The sequence below is a fragment of the Centropristis striata genome, chromosome 10 (assembly GCF_030273125.1).
Source record: "Centropristis striata isolate RG_2023a ecotype Rhode Island chromosome 10, C.striata_1.0, whole genome shotgun sequence".
Taxonomy (NCBI): domain Eukaryota; kingdom Metazoa; phylum Chordata; class Actinopteri; order Perciformes; family Serranidae; genus Centropristis; species Centropristis striata.
The window spans coordinates 35,435,361-35,457,933 of NC_081526.1; the positions used below are offsets into that span (position 1 = coordinate 35,435,361).

The following is a 22,573-nucleotide window of genomic DNA, read 5'->3' on the forward strand; positions in this document are numbered from 1 at the left end:
GACAACATTTATAATGCATCGGCCCTAGTGTGCTTTATGGCAGGATTTCCACACACAAAAAAACAAGTTAAATCCTTTCTAGTTAAACTGAGAACAACCAGTGACACGGACAACAAGGGAATTAACACTTTGTTACACACTAATGTATTAAAAATTGTTTGTTTCATGGCATTAAAAAGCTAAAAGTGTCTTAACCCTTTATCAGGCGAAGAACCGTATTTGGTAACTTCAGCGGATATCCAAAATAAAAATATTTCGAGAAAAAAGTTGCAAATTTACTAGATTAAAGTGGCAAATCTACAAGAAAAAAAGTCGCAGATTTAAGAGATTTAAAGTGGCAAATCTGCAAGAAAAAAAGTCGCAGATTTAAGAGATTTAAAGTGACAAATCTGCGCGAAAAAAGTTGCAAATTTACTAGATTAAAGTGGCAGATCTACAAGAAAACAAATCACAGATTTACGAGATTTAATGTGGCAAATCTACAAGAAAAAAAGTCGCAGATTTAAGAGATTTAAAGTGGCAAATCCGCATGGAAAAAAAGTCACCGATTTACGAGAAAGAAGTGGAAAAAAAGCAACTTTTTTCTCGCAGATTCACCACTTTAAATCTCTTAAATCTGCAACTTTTTTGGCGCAGATTTGCCACTTTAATCTAGTAAATTTGCAACTTTTTTCTCAACCCCATTTTGATATCCACTGAAGTTATCAAACATAGTTCTTCACCTGATAAAGGGTTACGTCAGTGACTAGAGAGCGCTGGTGTGACTCGGCAGTCCTGGCTGACCTTTGTGTCCGTTAGAGGAGCTTCCTGTCTGATGAAACCAGAGCGAGCTGCTGGCACCACAGAGGGAAAGTAATGAAGTGTGTGAGGTTCACTGCAGGACGGGAGGAGCTCTGCTGCTCAGGAACAACTTTCACACATATGTAAGATGTGTTATAAGTGTTTAATAAGCCTTATCTGCTACATCTGAAGGAGGGAGAGGCCCAGTTATCTTCACACAGCTCTGCTGGCAGAGAGATTTCAGTGTGACTGGGTTCAGAGTTGTGTGGCGTTCAGGTGTCAGTCAGACTGGACTTTCTGGATCTGCTGCTGCCTGCAGGAACACGCTCACGTTAACAAAGCCACTTCATACACATGGGTTTGTTTTCAATCTGAAATCTGTTCCCACCGAAACAATTTCTGCTCTCTGCTTTTATTTACTCATGATATTTAAGTTTTTTTCACATTCACATGTGAATATTCTTAAGAATTAGAAGTTTGCTGCTCTTTAAAAAGGCATACTTGTATTATGATAATAATACAACTTCAATACACATGGGTTTGTTTTCAATCTGAAATCTGTTCCCACCGATACAAAACATAATTTCTGCTCTTTGCTTTTATTTACTCATGATATTTAAGTTTTTTTCACATTCACATGTGAATATTCTTAAGAATTAGAAGTTTACTGCTCTTTAAAAATGTGTACTTGTATTATGATAATAATCCTGTTACATTATCATTATATCAGAGCCATAAATCAGTCTTAAAAGGACAATAATATTGTTTATGGTGATCATTTCTGGGACAATATATTATCCAACAAAATAGTTATTGTGACAGGCCTATTGTAGTAATTAAGTAACATAATTACTGATCAGTTTCAGTCAGTTACAGTATACAGTCTATGGTTGCTGCTTATTATAGTAGCTAAGCAACCAGGGCCAAGTGGCAGCCACCAATCAGAGCAGAGCAATCAACTGCAGCTCCTCCTGTGACATTTGGCGCCACTGAGAGAGAGAGAGAGAAAAACAGCTGAAAGTTCCCCTCGAACAGAAAGCATTTTTGGCCAAACCGTAGCTCCTATCATTGATCCGACTTCACTTTGAGCATCCTGAGTTCTTCCTGAACGTCTACATATGTGTTTTGTAAAGAAAAATAAAGACATTTTTTTAGAGCCATCAGAAGAAACTGGTACCTCTGCTTTCCTCCAGAAATGTTCCTGCATTTTTACCATGGCGGTCTATGAGGCTGTGGGTGCGTGTTGGTGGAACATCTGTGTGTCCTACGCCCAAACTATAACTCTGACAGCTTTACCACACCAATGTGAGGGAGAAGACAAATTTTCCTACGTTTCTATGTGTAAATTATTTCTGTAGAGTGGTATCTGCGGCCTCGAGCACGGTTTCCAAATTTATTTTTGACAAATTTTTGTCTCCCTCTGCACTCTAGCGATGGTGTCATCAACTCTAGCCTCTCCATAGGGTTACATTGGGGGCATTTTTTGGCGTGTTTTTTGCCAAATAATTTGAAAACCATTTGCCAAAACACTTGTCATGTCACTCATAGCACACTTGTCATGGCCAAGCCGCTCAATTTTATACATTTTTAGTGTGCATGCAATCAAAACTCTGGGATGAGTAATTGACAAAAAAACACAGAAGAATAAATAGGAAGAAGCCCGGTGGAGAGGATATAGTGTGCTCTTACAAGCACGTTCTTAAATAAAAAGCAACATTCTAAAAGGTGACAGAAGCTTTGTCTTGTTGATGAGAATATGACATTATCTGCAGCTGAAACTCTGCAGGATTCTTCCTCTTGTGTCTGAACAAAAGCAGAGGTCAGCTGACAGGATGAAGCTACATCTTAATTGCTTTGAGTTCTGCTCGGACCTCTCTCTGGTGGTCACTTTATATTCTAATCAGGCCGCAATTCAGACTCGTATTGAGCGGTGGATCCTTTGAAAGCTCCGGCGAGGGGCAGCTTCATACACGCTGCCCACAGCGAGCTTCAGCCCGCTGCCATTCTCCTCCCCGCTGCTTTATTCCTGGGGACGGATCGGGGCTGGGAACGGGTGCTGGAGGAGCCAAGGGTGACAGAATAACAGAATTGAATAGAGAAGGGGGGCCTCGCTCATGCCCTTTATACTCCGCACTGAAAGGATTCAGAGCGGCCGGGTGCCAAACCCCCCCGCTCTGTCCTGAGGATGTCCCGGCTGCTCCAGGTGTCAGTCACTGGAGCTGCAGGCTGCATCTCAATGAGCCAAACACAAAAAAACCAGAGAAACAAGGCAGAGACGGAGCAGCAGCCTCATGCATATGAATGACACAAACATACCACACAGCCTATTTTTGGGACATTTTTCTATTAGATTATGTTGTTTTCTTTCATCTTCTTTATGGGTTTTGTCCCAGTTAATTGAATTTGAGGCAGTCATAAGAATTCAATGACATAAAGTTTTCTTCTTTCAGCATTGAAAGTCTTTTTGAGTTGAAGTTTTCAAGGTTTTCTATCAGCGTTAATAACCGTAGTTATTGTTCTGTCCTCCTGCAGCACTTTCACTTCAGTTTGACTTTATTGAACTTTATTTAAAATACAATATAAGGCTTGTACACAGAGGACACACATCCCCACACAACAACAACAACAACACATTGCACAGAGCATGAGTGATGCAGGAACAATGTGCAGTGTGTGTGTGTGTGTGTGTGAATGTGAATGTGTCAGCTGTTTAACAGCCTGTCTGCAGCAATAAAGAAGCTGTTAGTGAGGTGCTGCTTTGTGATGTTGGACTAGGGATGGGAATAATTAATGGGTGATGCATTAATGGTCGTTAAGAATTTGGTCGATCACCTGGAATTTTCAATGGATGTGTGTATTTTTTAATTTTATCTCTGACTGTGTACCAGTATCACTGAACTAAAACACACTGAGCGTTCAGTTCTGCAGCCGTATGTCAATAAGCCAATGAGCTGAGAAGTAAGGTGGATAAAGCTGCAGTTTGCACCCTGAAAGTTGCAATAGCATTTATAAAAAACACAGAAATACAACAGTATTGATGTGTGTAAAACTAGCTTACTGTATCAAACCTTGCTAGCATGAATTACTGAGTTTAATTTGATCCAAAACTTATTTAAACACAAAACACATTTAAATATGAAGATTACTGTGAAAACTAACCTCATGCCTCTTCGGGGGCTAAAACATAAAACACTGAACTACTTGACATTTACAATTTAATCTCACTGAGTTAGTTTTTACCATCGACAGAAAGTCTCTGTTCGGCCTTTCAAAATAAAAGCGTCAGTTATCAAAACAAAACAAAGTAGTGTGTGTGTGTGTTTGTGTGTGTATATATGTATGTGTGTATATATATATATATATATATATATATATATATATATTTATTTTGCCCATGTATGCATGCTGATTAATTGATCGTTATAGTTATAGATAATCCAGTTGGCATGTTTCTTCCAAACGACCATCCCTACTAGTTTGGACTTTCCTTTTGCAGCGAGTAGTAAAAATGTTGTGTCTACACTCCCTTTTGTAGCCATCTGCAAGAAATTGTATTTTATTACTTTAACCTTTATTAAACAAGTTATATCATTGAGACATGAGGTCTCATTCTCACACACACAGCACAAAGGGAGGACAGAAGAGGACATTTATATAGAGAACCAGGGGCCGGATTCACAAAAGTGTTCTTAAGATAAAACTTAAGAAAATTCTCAAGAAAAAAAAGAAAGATGTTCCTAAGAATGTTCTTAAATTCTATTCATCATTTTTTTTTTTTCTTAAGAACTGTCGTATGTCTCAGGAACTTCTTTGTTTTCTCACTTAGGAAGTTCTTCGATTTTTAACTTAAGATGAAGAACTTCCATTTAAAAGTAATAATAGTAAGGACATGGTTTCAGTAACTTGGCCTACTTAAATAATATGTTCATGGTGATTAATGAAGTAGTATGAGTGACTTACTAAGAGAACATTGTAGTGTAATCTAGGAACAGGCCTACATGTCACACAGACTGAAATGTGATACATTCACAAAAAAACTACTCTGACCAACTTCAATGAACAAAATGTTTTAACACATTGTCTAAACTAAACATGAAAGGAAATCAAATAAATGTCAGAAATGTTTAATGTGTAATACATATCAATACTTTTCACAGTAATCCGTTTTCAGACTGCTGAGGGCTTCTCTTAAAGTTGTTTAGAAATATGAGAAGAAATCTAGGAACTTTGTTTTCAAGAATCTCATTTGTTCTCAAGTTCTATCTTAGAGATGTGGCTTGAAGGTTGACAGTGTTGTTAGAGACCAGATGTACTGAGGGAGTTTGTTCCAGAGTCGAGGGGCAGAGAAGCTAAAAGATCTTAGTCCTCCTAAGTGGCTTTGAAGATATATTGGTTCTCATACGGTGTGTTCAGACCGGACGCGTATCGAATTTTCGCGTCACGTTACTCGCGCGAGTAGTTGAATTTACTCGCGTCACTCGCGCGAGTAAATAACTCGCGAAATATGCCGGCCGGCGAAGGCTGCTAATGCTAATGCTAACTTTGTAGAGAAGTAGCTACAACAGATAGCTGAAATCACATTGTCACAACTTACCAGGCAGACCGGTGACCTCACTCACCCTCCTCCAGGCAAGATCTTTATGGTTCCGGTTGCGGTAGGAGGGTGATGATGTGTCAAAAAGCTCGGGAAGCCCACAGACCGCAACAATAAGTTTCTCCTCCATTTTTCCGGAATAGGCGGGTTCCCGGGATGCATGACGTCACTGTCGTCCAGAATCTCAACGCTGATAGGCTGTCCCGACACAGCGTCACGCGAATATTTCGCCAAAGTTGAATTTATTGAACTCACGCGAATTCGCGTTGTTTCATTCGCGCCGCGCAAAACCCGCGATTCGCGCCGCCGGCAAAAATTTGCGTCTATTCGCGTGTTTGCATTGACTTTGTATGTGATCTTGTCGCGCGAAATATTCGCTAAGCGTCCGGTCTGAACACACCGATAGACTTTATATGGCTGCTACCTCCGATCCGCAATCTTGATGAAGTGGCTCCCATCAAAAATTTAAACTTATGGCGAAAGAAAGCATGTGGAAAAAAACTGGTGCTTTTGTCCAGCGAGTCCCCTTTATTCAGCTGGACCTGACTATAAGAATGCTTTGAGAATCCGGCCCCAGGGCCTAAAATGATCCGTTTGTTCGTTTCTTTGTAACATATGCTCCCCTGGTATGACATCACTCACCTCTCTGTGTGTTTCTCCATGAGTTCAGTCTCAGTGTGTCCTCCGTTACTACGACTTCCTCCCCCTCCTCCCTCTCTGCTCCCCCACAGCCTCCAGTTGTCCTCACAGCCACATGATTGGGTGAGCCGTCCTCCTCCTGACTCACATTTACAGTAAATTTAATTGTGAGCCTCGTTAACTCGTTAAGCTTCCCGCGCTGCAGCGGAGGGGGAATCCTGCCACTTCCTGTTCCCTCAATCAGCTTCTGTTGTCTGATAGACTGGACTCTTCCTCATGATGAACATCCAGTTAGAATAATGAGCAGCATTAGAAGAAGAGGAAAGACTTAGCAAGGAAATCCAGCAGTAAAACTTTAAACCTCAGAGACCAAAACCATCACGGTGTTCAGAGTCTTTGTTGTTCAGCAGCAGAGGTCTCCTTGTCAGACCTGCTGAATAAAACCATTAAAAAAAATTCACTATCACGTTAAAAATCAGTGTGTGAGAGGCTGTGAGCAGAGCTGCTGCTAACGTTTGCTCAGCTTGTTTCTCTGATAACTTCAGATCCAGACGTTCAGGAGGTTTTTACTGAGGTCTCTTCCTCTCTAAAACAAACAGACCTGCTGATTCAAACTGATTGATTTGATTTGATTAGTAAAAACATGGAATAAAGCAGGTATACGTTACAAATATAGAACTGAGCTGCTGCTAACGTTTCCTCAGCTTGTTTCTCTGATAACTCAGATCTAGATGACTAAAATCATTCATGGTGTAAGAAATTACCATGATCTAAAAACATAGAGTAAAATGTGGCTTAAAAGATTTTTAAACTTTGAAATGGGTCAATTTGACCCGCAGCAACATAACAGGAGGGTTAAAGACATACAGGTACATCTCAAAAAAATCAGATTTTTATTTTATTGATTTTTTTTTGTCAATTATTTCAGAAAGTGAAACTCTTATATTATATAGATTAATTACACATAGAGTGAAATATTGCAAGCCTGTATTTCTTCTTCTAATGTTGATGATTCTGGCTTACAGATGATGAAAACACAAAACTCAGTGTCTCAGAAAATTTGAATATTACACAAGATCAATAAAAAAATATATTTTAAACACAAATGTCAGGCTTCTGAAAAATATGTTCATTTCTATACACTCAATACTTGGTTGGGCTCCTTTTGCATGAACTACTGCATTAATACGGCGTGACATTTGTGTCTGGTGTCTCTCACCTTCCTCTTGACAACAGCCCATAGACTCCAATGGGGTTGAGGTCAGCCCAGTTATCTGGTCAGTCCAGCCCAGTAACATCATGGTCATTGAAGCAGCTTTTGGTACCTTTGCCAGTGTGGGCAGGTGCCAAGTCCTGCTGGAAAATGAAATCAGCATCTCCAAAAAGCTTGTGGAAGCATGAAGAGCCTGTGGGCTTGCATATCATCATGATATTCTAATATTTTTAGATGTACCTGTAGCACCACAAAGCGGTTATTCTAGTTGATCATGTGTGTGAATCTCCTGTTACAGTCAGCTGAAACAGTTTGTGGAGATTCTGTCTTGTTTCCATTATTTACAGCTCGTTGTGGCTTTTTCTTTGTTCCGGTCCGCGTGATGTGTTTACAGTGTAATATTTACTGAATTAATTAGTTTATTAGATGAAAATTTGCAGCACTTGTGCACCAGATTTCAGAGGGAGGCGGACCGGCCTCTCCCACGTCATAACTCCCCGTTACTCAGAGGATCCAGATCCAAACACTCAGATGTTTCTGCCAGAAGCAGCAGGTGCTGAAAGGGCGGGACCTTTGCATTTGGTTCAGAACTCAGTTTATGTTGTGCAGGGTGAGTGATCCCAGTCAGAGCTTCAGAGCAGAGGAACAGTTTGAGCCAGAGTAGATGAGAATATGCCCCGTTACCTCACTCTCTCTGCAGCTTTGTACAGTTTAAATGTGGCGTGTAAACCTCACACTGATCTTTTTATTTCTGATCCAGAGAGCTGCAGCCAGAGCCAAACACAAGACACTTTCTCATACAGTCATGGATAAAAAATATTAGACCACCCTTGTTTTCGTCAGTTTCTTGTTCATTTGAACGCCTGGTACAACTAAAGGTACATTTGTTTGGACAAATATAATGATAACAACAAAAATAGCTGATAAGAGATTCATTTCAGAGCTGATATCTAGACATTTAACATGGTTTTATTGATAATAACCAAAATCATTATCAAGATGTATGTGCTTTTTAACTTAACCCTTTATCAGGCAAAGAACTATATTTGGTAACTTCAGGTAATATTTCGAGAAAAAAGTATCAAATTTACTATTTACTCCCAGATTCACCACTTTAAATCTCATAAATCTGCGCATTTTTTTCTCGTAGATTTGCCACTTTAATCTCATAAACTTTTTTCTCAAAATTATTTTCGTATGTTTTTTTACACATTCTGGCTGTATGTAATATCCTCTAATATTCTCTAGGGTTTAAATTTGGAATTTGCAAGAATTTCAATGAGTGCCCTATTAAGGGATAAAGTGGTGAATCTGGGAGAAAAAAGTTGAAATTTTTTTAAATCGCCGACTTTTTTCGCACAGATTTGCTACTTTAAATCTCTTAAATCTGCAACTTTTTTTCTAGTAAATTTGCAACTTTTTTCTAGTAAATCTGCAACTTTTTTTCTAGTAAATTTGCAACTTTTTTTCTAGTAAATTTGCAACTTTTTTCTAGTAAATTTGCAACTTTTTTTTTTCGTAAATGTGCTACTTTTTTCTAGTAAATATGCAACTTTTTTTTCTAGTAAATCTGCAACTTTTTTTCTAGTAAATTTGCAACTTTTTTCTAGTAAATTTGCAACTTTTTTTCTAGTAAATTTGCTACTTTTTTCTCGAAATATTACCTGAAGTTACCAAATATTGTTCTTTGCCTGATAAAGGGTTAAAAAGCTGCATTATATCAGCTGTCAGCATCATTTCACCAGTTGAAGATGAAATGAAAGGACAGGAGAAGTCTGCAGAGAGTCTGAGGAACATACCAGACAGACGAGCTCATGTTTGGAGCAGTAGAAGCTGCCGGGTCGGGTTTCTTTTGACTGACGGGACTTCCTTCCTCGGAGCGATCAGAAGGGAAGAGGTCTGCTGTCACACAGCAGCAGGGTCGAGTGGAGTTCAGGCAGCTGCCCACTGTGTTTGATTCTGTTTGGGTGACATCAGGACGCTCCAGATGCTCAGAGATAATGCCGTCCAGCTAGGGGTGTGCCATATCGTATCGTTCATGATAATATCGGTACATTTCTTTCATGGTTAAAAAAAATGCATATCATGATATTGGCAACATTCCTACTTCTTGATGTAGTGGCATAAGGTTAACATTAGCTAACAATTAAAGTTGTTATAACCCATTGAGGCCTGAAAAATCGCTTGGCGATTCTAAAATAAGCCTCTAATTTTTTGGAAATTCTGGAAAAATTCTGGGGAAAAAAGCGTCAACTCTTCTACTAAATAATAGATTTTTCAGCCTCTGTAGCAGATAGAAATTAAATTCAAAAAGTATTTGAGAGCTTATACAAATACTACAAAACGACGTATCCGCTTTCCAGGCTTCAATGGGTTAATCACAAAAAGCTACTTACTCTCTGTCGCTAAACACATGCAGCTTTCAAAATAAGAGCACAGTGTGTTAACAGAATCCACCATAGAACTTACAAGAAGACTGTCAAAATAAGATGCCTTAAATAAAACATACAAGAACCTTTATTTTCCTTTACAAAATGTCATTAAAATATGCCCCCGGAACCCCTAAATGGTTATTTTTATTATTTTTGCATACATTTTTTTTTTTATTTGGCAACTGTTGAGATTTGCGCTTCACACTACATTTTAGATTTTTATTTATTTATACAGACTAAAAATATATATATATAATAACATATTTTCCATATCTTTTTAAGTATTTCGGAATATCGTCAAGAATATCGTTATCGCAAAAATGGCCTGAAATATCGTGATATTCTTTTGGGGCCATATTGCCCACCCCAACGTCCAGCAGTGAATTCTCTGTCTGATTCCTCCTTGTGATCTCTCTGCAGGTGTCGTTTAACGTGTCTGTGGAGGCGAGGAGCTGCCCGCCGCACGGCGCCGACCAGAGCTTCACCATCAAGCCGGTGGGCTTCAAAGACCGGCTGGAGGTCTCTGTGGATTATCAGTGTGACTGCGGCTGCAGCCGGACGGCTCAGGCCAACAGCAGCATCTGCAACGCCATAGGTAGGTCCCCTTTACCTTCTCCTTATGGCTTCACACAGCTACATGTTGAATTCAAGTCAGTTTTTATTAAGCCCAATCAACCACTTCTGTTCTTTGACCATCACATCCAAGAAGGAAAAACTCCCCAAAAACTATTTTTAACAGGAAAAAACAAAGAAAGAATTATTGTCTTATCAGATTATATCAACCTGTACATTCACTTTTATTAGGTTTTTCAGGCTTGGGTGATCAAATGTGGCCAGATATCGATATAGGATAGAGTATTGCTGCTTTCACTAAATATTTTAATGAAAGAGTTTTGATACATAATCATCAGTAATGTAGATATAATGACTAAGTTTGTAAAGGAAAATTATAGAACAGCTAGTACAGTCTGGAGTCTGTTTCCCACTTTTTTCTCGTAAATCTGCAACTTTTTTCGCGCAGATTTGCCACTTTAATCTAGTAAATTTGCAACTTTTTTCTCGAAATATTACCTCAATTAATATTATATTATTATCTTACTATACAACGACCTCACAGAAAGACATGGGGACCCCGTTTTGATATCCACTGAAGTTACCAAATATAGTCCTTTGCCCGATAAAGGGTTAATCACACTAAACTCTGACTAACTGTTTTGAAAAACTTCCCGTCGCAAAACGCATGCAGCTTTCAAAATAAGAGCACAGTGTCGACCACAGAATTTACAAGAAGACTGTCAAAATAAGATGCCTTAAATACCCCCCTAGATGTTCGGTGGCCCCCCACCCCAGACTCTGATAAAATCCTGTGGGAAACACTGCTATGTATTTTGATTTGGGTTGAACTGTTCCTGTTATGTTAATGAAGCTGCAGAGATCTTCATCCAGCAGGAAACAACAGTGTTGACAGCAAAGGGACAAACTCAGCTGCTGTAAAAACACAAGAACCAGGATCCTTTCTGTTAATGACAAAGCACAGAGAACTGCTTCCTGTCACTTTAACCTTCAGAGGAGCTCAACACCTCAATCAGTGATGTCACAGCTGCTGTTTAACTCCTACTTTGCTGTAAATACACCACTTTCTTTGGCCTGATTATGGAGAGGCTCTCTCTCTCTCTGTGGTTATTGTTGAGATAATAACAGCCATAAAAGCCAAAATTATAACTCCAGACTTATTTTTAAACTTGAACCGTACCCTGAGATATTTCAAAGTATCAGATCTTTGTCAATTCAAACAATTACCATTCGGGGTCTTTTTTTTTTGTTGAGAATTGGTGGTTGTGGGCAGTGGATGTTTAGGGGAGATAGCAGGTCAACAATAAATGGGTCATTTTGGAGATTTCTGTATTTTCAGCGATTGGATGACGAGCACTTCTGTTCTTCAAACTGCTGAGAAATTATTGTCAATAAACCTAGGAGAGCTGCACACCCTCTGAATGCTCCAGGTCTCTAGTTTGTGGTTGTAAAGTTTCATGAGGCTGTGATTATCCTAGAGGTCACAGCAGCTCATTTTATACACTGAGGTCAAGACTCAAGAAATGTCCTCACTGCAATGAACTGGCTATTACTGATGACTAACATCATCCCACAAAAAGAAAACTGGACTCATTGAATCCACAAGAGTCTCAGCTGTCCACTGATACCCAGTTTATGACATTCAAAGCCTGTTTAGAGACCCCAGTATGCACAAATATTCAAATACAGTTGGCGGAAATGGCAAATTTGTACTAAATGAGATGTGGTTTTTGCCTTAAACGGCATGTTATCAGCATAAATTATTAAGTATAAAGTAGCATACATTTCACCAAAATGTTAAAATTTAAATACATTTTAAATTAAAATTATACAATTTCTTTCCGCTAAACATCCTTTTTTATATGTATATAACATTATATATCATTTTATTGACACGTTGTTCTGCTTCTCTCCTGGTGACGGCTCGCCTTGTTAGTGACCTGTCAATCAAAGGTAGCCCCGCCCCAAATCATACGATTCTTTATCTTCTGTTTTCTTCTAAATGGGACCATTATATGAACTATTAACATCAAATTGTCTTGAAGATGTTTTACTGGCAATTGAGACCATAGTGTAGTCCTAAAAAACATTTCTGAGGTAATAAATCAAGTGAGAAGTTTTCTTATTTTGCATTGAAATGAATGGACAAAAATGTTTTTGCAGCCACACTTAGCGCCCCCTGCTGGATTTTTTTGGTAGAATGTAGTTTAAGGCACTTCCTGGTTTGCCTCCCTGCTCAGACCCGGAGGTTCCTGCCTGCTCAGTAGATAAAGTCCCCGTTGTGTCTCCTGCAGGGACGTACCACTGCGGGACGTGTCGCTGCGAGCAGGGCTACCTGGGCGCCCGCTGCGAGTGCCAGGAGGGCGACTCCAGCAGCATGTTCCTGTCGGCCTGCAGGGAGGCCGAGGGCAAGCAGGTCTGCAGCGGGCGGGGCGAGTGCAGCTGCAACCAGTGCCTCTGCTTCGAGTCCGAGTTCGGCAAGATCTACGGCAGCTACTGCGAGTGTGACGACTTCTCCTGCGCCCGCCACAAAGGCATCCTCTGCTCAGGTAGGAACATCATCATCATCATCATCATCATCTGGTTGTCTCAACCACAGTTGCACACTGTGGGTTTTAATGAGAAAACAAGCTGACATGGAGCCTCCTCAGATCTGCTGCTTGTTGTGGGTTATAATTAAAAGTAATGCTGCAGCTTGATGCTGAGTCACGCTCCATACCTGCTCTGGGTGTGTCCCGCTGGTTGGCCCTCTCATGACACCAAACCACAGCTCTTTATATCCAGCTCAAAGTGCCACCTGCAGGCTGCTGGCTGCACAGAGAGGACTCCTTTACTTATGGGCGTGTGTGCGTGCGCGTGCACGTGTGTGCGTGCGTGCGTGCGTGCGTGCGTGCGTGCGTGCGTGCGTGCGTGCGTGCGTGCGTGCGTGCGTGCGTGCGTGCGTGTGGTCTTGTTTGGGTCTGAAGCTTGTCTTGGAATGATCAAGGTGGAAAAACTTTCTTACTTTGCTTTTGTTTGCTGGAATAAAGATTAAAGTGAATTATGGCAGGGCTAAATATAGGCCTGTCACCATAATTACTATATCGACTTATCGTTCGATATATAAAAATGGACACGATAGTTTTTTTATGGACTCAATATATTGTCGTTTACATGCATGAGTTTTTGTGCTTTTTTGTGTTTAAAGTAAAGCTGCAAATGTTTGACAGGTAGTACGAATTGGCATAAAAAAGCAACTATATTTTCCAAGCAGCCATTCAGCTGTTTATATGTTATTCTAATAATAATATAATATAATACATAATGTTTATCTCAGTGCAGTGTTTTGTTAGCAGAATCTGAAAGTCTATTTTATTTGTTTTGGTTGTTTTATGTTTTATTTATCAAGGATATTTTAATATTTATTTTCCAGATTTCAATTCCAATGTTTAATATTCTCGAGATTTAAAAAAGCATTGCTGTGTTAAAGGATGGACTTATTACGCTCTAATATGGTTATAAAACAAAAAAGACATTGATAAGATACTATTGTTTATCCTTAAAATATATATATGTGATATATTTGATATACTCTACTTGCTTCTTCTGAGTCACTGTATCAGGAAATTGAAGACTAATTGTCACAATATTTTTTTAAGCTGTCAGTAAGAGACTGACTTCTCCTCTGCCTCCAGTCTCCGGGGTGAGTGTGTGTGTGTGTGTGTTTTTGTGTCTGTAAGGAAGCAGGAAACAGATAAAGAGTCTGGAGAGAGTGAAAGAAGTGAAGCACCAAAGCCAGTTTAAACGAGGCAACCGGGTTTTTTCTCACCGTTCTCCGTTAGTTGAGTGGAGGATCTGGAGTGCTGCTGTTGAGCTGAATGTGATGATGTTGCAGACCATAATCATTTTAACAGCCATCTCAGAGACAACAACAGGAATAACTCTCATCGTGTTTTGGTGTTCTGGTCTGTTTTATTTTTTATGGTTCCAATGGAAACCACTAATGAACATAAACAAGAACGTTTCGAACCCGACCAACCATTTGTTGGGTTTGAAAAGTATGTTTTCTTTTTAAAGAAAATGGCAAAAAATTCCCGTTTATCATAGAAAGAAACCGTAAAAACAGGCATTATCGTCAGAATGTCTTTATTCTACATGTCAAAACATTAAATTCTGCTCCTCAGAGACACTGTGAAGACATGATTGATTCTGCTGAGACCAACAGTCACGTGACAAATATTCACTGAGAATCTGTTTACACAGAGCAGAGAGGAGAGGACAGGAGAGGCTGTTTACACAGAGCAGAGAGGAGAGGACAGGAGAGGCTGTTTACACAGAGCAGAGAGGAGAGGACAGGAGAGGCTGTTTACACAGAGCAGAGAGGAGAGGACAGGAGAGGCTGTTTACACAGAGCAGAGAGGAGAGGACAGGAGAGGCTGACAACACTTCAATATGTACAATATCTGGAGAAAATGGTTTTTACTACATTCAAGAACATTTTGGGCACTTGGAAAAATGTTTATATATAAATTCCATTTTATCAAAATTTGTAAAAATTATTTATCAGAGAAATTCAACTTTTTTTCCCCTGATTTCTGTCATTCTAACTGAGTTATTCTGCACAAAGACGTGTTTGGTTGTTGTGATTGTGCTGATTCCACAGAGCTGCAGGACTTCTAGATTTATAGAGGTTTTATATATTGCAGTGAAACAAAAGGACCCAGAGAGGAGAGTGTAAGAAGAGCTGGTTGGGGTTCAGAGGGTTAATTCGTCCTGCTTCAGGTTTGGCTCCGTGTCGGGCCCGTTGTGTTCCCAGAACATCGGGTCCAAGACTCTGCGTTCTGGTGTCAGACCTCTTGGCTGGAGGTTTGGGGGGTCGGGGGGTGAAGGGGGACCCACTGGCTCGTCCCCAAACCAATGGCTGTCCCTGTGAAACCACAGAGAGTCTTTGTGACAGCGGGGCCAGCTCCACACAAAGCCTGCCTGTATTTATCTTTCCCCAGCAGAAACCCACTGAGTGTTTGTCATTAAATGTTAACAGTCCACTACCTTCTGCTGCTCCTCTGCTCAGCGTGAGCCGTAATGAGCTCCTAATGATACAAACGCTACGCCTCCTCCACACTTTCCTCTCAATCTGTCACTTCATTATGGTGGAGTTCCCTGACTGAGGCTGTAAAAACTCTCCTGTGCCCGCTCGGCCCTGAACGCCCCACAGGAAACTGTGTAAAGGTGCGTGGAGCATCCTGTAAATGTATAAAGTCTGGAAACTGTGCAGCGTTCAGACTGACAGACCGCCTGAAGGCTCGCTGGGTTTATTAAAGAGGAAATCAGCTGGCAGGGCATCCTCTCTCTTTCTTTTTTTCTCTTCGTCTGCTTCAATGTCTGAAAGCAGTTTTCCCATGGAGCAGCAGCCCACAGAGACTCAGATCACATATTAAATGTTAATAAAATAATTAATAAAATGTGATAGTTTGTCTTGAAAAACAAGGAGAACCTGGATAATATAAAGCTCTCTCTGTTCTCTTTCCATCCACAGGATAATAAATATATACTGTTGTACTTCTGTTTGTTTGTCTGCCAGTTAGTTATTCAAATAATAATAATTTAAAAAAAAAAGTATTTTTATTCAACTGAAAAAATAAAAATATTCTGGAAAAAAATTGATAAACAAATAAAATAAATAAGAAATAATATATAATTCATATTTGTACTATGTTTATACTATATACATTTAAATAAAAAATATACAAATAAATTTTAGTAAAATAAATATCATTAGCATACTAATCATATAAAAAGAATTATCAAAAATAAATAAAATCAGGTATATTGTACTTTACTGGCACCACCTTCTAAAACTATGACTGTATCAAATATATAAAAATAATAAGAAAAAATAATGATATAATTATAAATTAATAAACAAATAATTTTGAATTGAAATACATTTTAAAATATTTAAATCTGAATTTTGTTTGACATAGATTTAATTGAAAACAAAGACAATATTTTAATGTTCAATCTGATAAACTTTAGTTTTTGTAAATATAAACTCAGTCTCAGTGACTCCGTGTTTCTGTTTCTGTTGTTATTGTGATGCTCGGCTGTGATAAGTTATCTCTGCTGCAGCTCAGGTAAACTCTGCTGATGTGCAGGTGAGATTCCTGCTGGTTGTCTTGACGATGAGCGTGTAGAAGACACGGAGCTGCAAACGTTATCACATGATTTAATGATAGTTATCAGTTAAAACTGTTTTAAAAATCACATAAGAACGGGTATCAGTGAGGGTCTGCTCCAGGTTGATTAGGTTGTTATCAGATCATTCAATGACCACACACACACACACACACACACACACACACACACACTGAAACAGCAAGCAAGTGGTTTTGTTTAGTTAAAAGGCTGCAGTTTAATTTGGTTTAGGCGATAAATCCACTTCTCTAAGGTTAGGGCAAAAAACCTGCTCATTAGGGGTTATAAAAGATATTTCAAAAAGTAAAATAAATGCACTTTATCACTAGATGTGACCGTTATATCCGTCCATAAAAACTTGATGCACGTACAGTACAGGCCAAAAGTTTGGACACACCTTCTCATTCAATGCTTTTCCTTTATTTTCATGACTATTTACATTGTAAATCCATCAAAACTATTAATGAACACATGTGGAATTATGTACTTAACAAAAAAGTGTGAAATAACTGAAAACATGTCTTATATTCTAGTAAGCAAAGGGTGGTTACTTTGAGGAATCTAAAATACAAGACATGTTTTCAGTTATTTCACACTTTTTTGTTAAGTACATAATTCCATATGTGTTCATTCATAGTTTTGATGCCTTCAGTGAGAATCTACAATGTAAATAGTCATGAAAATAAAGAAAACGTATTGAATGAGAAGGTGTGTCCAAACTTTTGGCCTGTACTGTATGTTAGGTGACGTCATGGTAGTCAGTGCGTTTACATGCACAGTTTAATCAAGCAAGTTTTTTTGTTTTTTTTCAATTCAATTGTTTTTGTATGTATTTGTATTGTTGACCAATGTTTGGGACTATGTGTTGAACCGTTCTATGTGCTGCCGTTCTTGGCCAGGTCTCCCTTGAAAAAGAGATCTTGGATCTCAATGGGACAAAACCTGGTTAAATAAAGGTTAATAAATAATAAATAAATAAATAATCGAGCTAAGCTTAAAATTCGATTTTGCTAAAAAGAGATTTTGATAAAAACTAACCAATGAGAGAGCCTGCCAACATACAAAGATAGCATTTGATCCGTGTCATACAAAGTACAATGATGTATGCGGTTTCCCAAGCCAGTAATGAAACGGCTTTTGTTTCAATACAGCACGAGATTGTGAACCTGTGTGAAAGTTGCATGTTTGTTTGAGCCATCCGACTCTCCTTCTCCCGCCTTAAAAGCGACTTTTTCGTACTTCATTCTTTGTTTCCAAAGGAAACAACCTACTGGACACTCCAGTTGTCTCACAGTGAGGCTGATAGCTGCTGATACACACCATCAGTTGTCTGATAACATCTGGATCTGCTCCAGTTAGAGGTCCAGTTCTCTCAGCCTTTGTATTATTGTGATAATATTTATTTACAAAATCCACATTTAGAGATTAAAAGAGACCGTCTCTGTGGTCAGATGACCTGTGATGTTGTCCTCAGTATCTGTGTGTGTGAGTCCCTGAGGACGGTCTTCAAGGTGAATGATGTCTCTGACCTGATTTAACCCCTCTGAGTGTGTTTGTGGGTCAGTGTGATCTCTGTTTGTGTTTGTTCTGACTCACCGGCTGACTGGAAATATGCAGATTTCAGATATTATCGACCTTTACCAGATTTCCACTGATACACTGTAAAAAATGTTTGTAGAAATTACAGTTAAACACTGTTAAATTACATCAGAAATAGGCCGTAAAATTAAAAATTTTATATCACCATAGTAGACCCTATTAATTACCGTAAATCAAGGAATAGTGCAAAACTTGTTGAGCACTTTAATACATTATTAAAAACCTATTTATTCTCCTTGGCGTTCAGTCCAAGCTAGGCAAGAATCTTTGGCCTTTTTTACTTTTTACTCTTTTATTTCCTCTCCTGTTTGTGCGTAACGTCAGTCCTGACGTCTCGGCCCTCCTGCCCCCCTGACCCACATCTCCTCTGCAGCTGGTTCTGCACAGCAATGATCTCAGCAGGCTGCTGCTGCTGCCAGAAATAGCGTGGCTGTATTTCCAGACTTATGCAAACCTTCTTTTGCCCCATAAATAAAGCTCTGTGTGTGTGTGTGCGTGCACCATGTGTGTGCGTGCACCATGTGTGTGCGTGCACCATGTGTGTGCATGCACGTCAGCGTCAGTCCTTATACGGTAAACTGGAACATGTGTGTTTATTCATGTTGAGCTTTACTGGAACTGAGCTGCTCTTCACAATCTTTCATTTGTTTTGTTAAAAGCAAGAGATGAGCTGTTGTGTGTTTGCAGTGAAAACAGTGTGATGACGCTGCAACTTTACGGTTTGATGTCTGCAGCAGAAACGTGTTGAAACACAGGAGGAACTGCTGAACGTCACTGTCAGCATGAAGCAAATATGTGCAGCTTCAGCTCCCAACAGCTATCATTAAAACATGTTTCTCATAGTTCTGATGATATAAAGTATCTGAGTGGGAGAACAGCATGTCCAGACTGTTCCATTCCAGAAAAAAATATCTGGACTTCATTGAAACAAGAAGTTTTGTTGCTGTAAAGCTCATTTAACCCAGTGAACTGCATTAGTTTATCACAGATCTTTAACACTACGTCCTGAGATTCTGACGTCCTCTGAACTCATAAAAAAGTTTAATTTGTCCATGTCAGAAACAGCAAGTGTCTCTTTTGTCCCCTCTGGGTTTGATTATATAATATGTTGTTGTTTCAGAGATTAAAATGCTTCATTAAATGAGTTTGTAATGTAGTCGTTTACTAAAGAGAAGCAGGTTTGTGTGTGAGAGCTGCTGCTCTCCTGCTGCTACATGGAGTCAGAACGTGTTGCATTCAGTGTCTGTGGTTCACATCAGTGTTTTATGTGTCATTACTTGAACATGCAGTAATTAGTGAGTCTGGTGTTTGTAAACGTTTGGCAGAGAGCCACACAGGAAGTCAAAGACCACCAGCAGCTATACACTTATTACTGACGAGGGCTGGGCGTTTGGAAGAAACTTGATTATCTATAACTTTAACGATCAATTAATGGATTAATCGCTGCATGCATACTTGGGCAAAATAAAAGATATATACACAGTACTATGCAAAAGTCTGTTTTGATAATGGACGCTTTTATTTTGAAAGGACGAAAAGAGACTTGATCCTGTCGATGGTAAAACTAACTCAAGTGAGAGTTAATGGTTGCATGACTGTTTCTAAAACCTCATCACATCCCCTGGTAGTCAATATTTGCCTCAAAATGTAGTGGAGTAGAAGTATAAAGTTACATAAAATGTACATAAAAGTACCTCAAAATTGTACTTCAAGTCCAGTTCTTGAGTAAATGTACATAGTTACTTTCCACCATTGCTACCTGCCTCTTCTAACTTATACATATCAGTTAAGAGTCCTCCTTCAGACACTGTATGAGGATTAAAGGGATAGTTTGTGCATTATGATACAAAACTTGGTACAATTATTGTCAATGCCCTCCTGAGGATAACCCTTTAAGTTTTATTGATCGGCCCCTAGGTGGCACTGTGCTGGCAGTCTAATTTCATATTTGGCACCGTGGCCACACTATAACACTTAAGGCAATGCAATCCATAGGGGTGGTATAGACTGGCCCCATTTTATTTGATTTGGTTGTAGTTTTATTCATTTATGTTTTATTTATCTAGGATATTTTTATATTTCTTTTCCACATTTCAATGCCAATGTTTGATATTTTCGAGATTTAAAAATGCATTACTGTTGAAAGGGATCGACTTATTATGCTCTGTTATCATTATAAAACTAAAACGGCATCGATACGACAATATTATCGTTTATCGTGATAGTTTCTGGGAAAATATATTGTCCTAAAACATGTGATATTGTGACAGACCTACCTGTGGAGCCCACAGGTAGGTCTCAAAACACATCAGAAATCAGACAAATAAATATTTCGGCATCAAATTTGTAGCATCAAATATATAAATAACATTAACTTTTACATGTAGAATATGCATTCAATGACTGTAATGTATATTTTAACTTTAAGGTTTGCTGAAGCAAAGATGCTTTCTGGTTATTTTTAAATCAGAAATATTTTCGCCTCTTGTCTTCTGAGTATCATAATAGTAACATCTTCACTGTGAAACGAGCCCCGAGGGAACACAAACCCTCCTCCTCTCTCTCCTCCTCCTCCTCCTCCCTCTGAGACGAGACTGAACTTGACCGCTGCAGACAAAGTCTACAGATAAAAGGCCACACCCTGATCCTGACTCTGATCCTCAGAGAGCTGCAGGTGCGTCTGAAGGTGTGTTCGAGCTCTCAGTCTGACTGAATGTGGGAAAATAAAACTGGGAACAAAACAGGTTGGAGTCTGAAATAAAGGAGCTGGATGGGACAAAGCAGAAAGCTCAGGAAATGCTTTCATACATTATAAATCACGTGCACGGCTATCCAGTTTGGAGCCACAAAACCTGCCCACATCAGGTCAGACCGGAGTGTCTGTGGAGGTCACATGTTGGAGGTGTTTGGGTTTCATTTGGTGGGCTCAGCAGCTGGTTTCAGGGTTTATTTTGAAGTCTGTCAGGGTCTTGGCAGGCTCAGCCTCCCGGGTGGTTCTTCAGCATTAAAGAAAAGGCCCCAGAGGTCCCCGGGACTTACATCCCTAAAGCTAAACAGCTGACTGTAATTGTTTCCAAGCTGCCTGCTACGTGTGAGATTCCTGCTGTTTCATCAGGACGGTGCAGGGGAGAAAACTAATGCAAGACAGCTCCTGAATACAGCTTTTTCTGGATCTTTCAGCTCAATATTTTAGTACAAATTTAGTCTCGAGCTCTCCGTTTCTCATCTGTGGTGTTTCTGCCTGCAGCAGCAGCTGTTCGAACCTGGTCTCACAGGAATCCGTGAAATAGCCACGGATTCGCTTAACTCAAAATCCGTGGAATAGCCACGGAATCACTCAAATTTCCGTGAAACTGACACGGATTTCGCTACAATGCAAGTTAATGACAGTCATATCCCGTGGCTATTCCACCATACAAAGTGATTATGTACATTCACTGAGTGAATATTTAGAAAATAAAACATATATTTCTCGCTAGAAATGTGATCAAAATCAATTTTTATGCAGAAACCCTTAGAAAAGTCACAGCACACTTGTCATGGCCGAGCCGCTCTATTTTATACATTTTTAGTGTGCGTGCAGCCGGTCGATTTGATACCTTTTTAGTGTATGTGCGACCAAAACTTCAGGAGGAGTAGTCATCCGAAAAGAAAAAAAAAAAACACAGAAGAAACGGAGGAATAAATAGGAAGAAGCCCGGTGGAGAGTATATAGTGGGCTCTTCCAAGCACACTCAATAAGAATCTGTTGCTGTGTTCTTCCGCCCGGTAACAGCGTGTGAAATGAAAAGATCCCAGAGTAAAAGGATGAAACCCATCAGCGTTATAGAGACCAGAGTTCTGATGTTTCATTCCTTTGATGAGGTTTCTGTGGAGCCACTGCTGCATCACTAAAGCTCTAAATCCTTTTATATGTGATGGAAACAATATGAAGCTGAGCTGGCAGGATTCATAGAAACGCTCTGAGATAATGATGATGTCGTGTCAACATGTGAGATGCTGACGCAGCAGACTGAACAAACAGCTGTTTGCCTCAGAGTCTCAGATAATCACTGTGTCGTCTCCTGTCAGTCTCAGCTCGCTGTGACTCAGTGGACGCTGAGGTGTCCTGTGACTCTGAGGACAATCAGCAGTAAACACTGTTTACACGCTGTTAATGACCGTTTGTCTGTCTGCACACAGAGACACGACACGTCCGAGCTGCTGCAGCTGTAATCTGACCCGCCGCTGCAGAGAACTCAACTCTGCACGCTTTTTTTCATGGCAAATTATATTATTCTTACACCAAAGAAGAAGAGTTTAACCCCCGACCCCTCACACAGAGCACAGATTCTCTGTTTGTTTCTGAGCTCAGCACACAGGACACGGCCTGTCTCAGCCTGCAGCATTTAATGGGCCACATATTTTAGCTCTTTTACCCCAACACACACACACACACACACACACAAAGATAGAGAAATATTGCTTTAACAGCCCTTTTAAGTGGAACTCATCAGCTAAAACCCGTCAGCAAATCCAGATCACACATCACAGGAGTCCCACTGAAGTCTGAGCTGAAGTTTAAATAAT

General features: G+C 39.6%; 1 protein-coding gene across 1 annotated transcript in view; it reads left to right on the top strand.

Moving 5' to 3' along the window:
• The window catches only part of itgb5 (integrin, beta 5), a 71,944-nt gene that overhangs the window by 25,587 nt on the left and 23,784 nt on the right, over positions 1 to 22,573 (top strand). The window contains exons 10-11 of the mRNA XM_059343358.1: positions 10,079 to 10,253; positions 12,526 to 12,780. Of these exons, the coding sequence (XP_059199341.1) occupies positions 10,079 to 10,253; positions 12,526 to 12,780 (430 nt within the window). The remainder of the gene's footprint in view (positions 1 to 10,078; positions 10,254 to 12,525; positions 12,781 to 22,573) is intronic.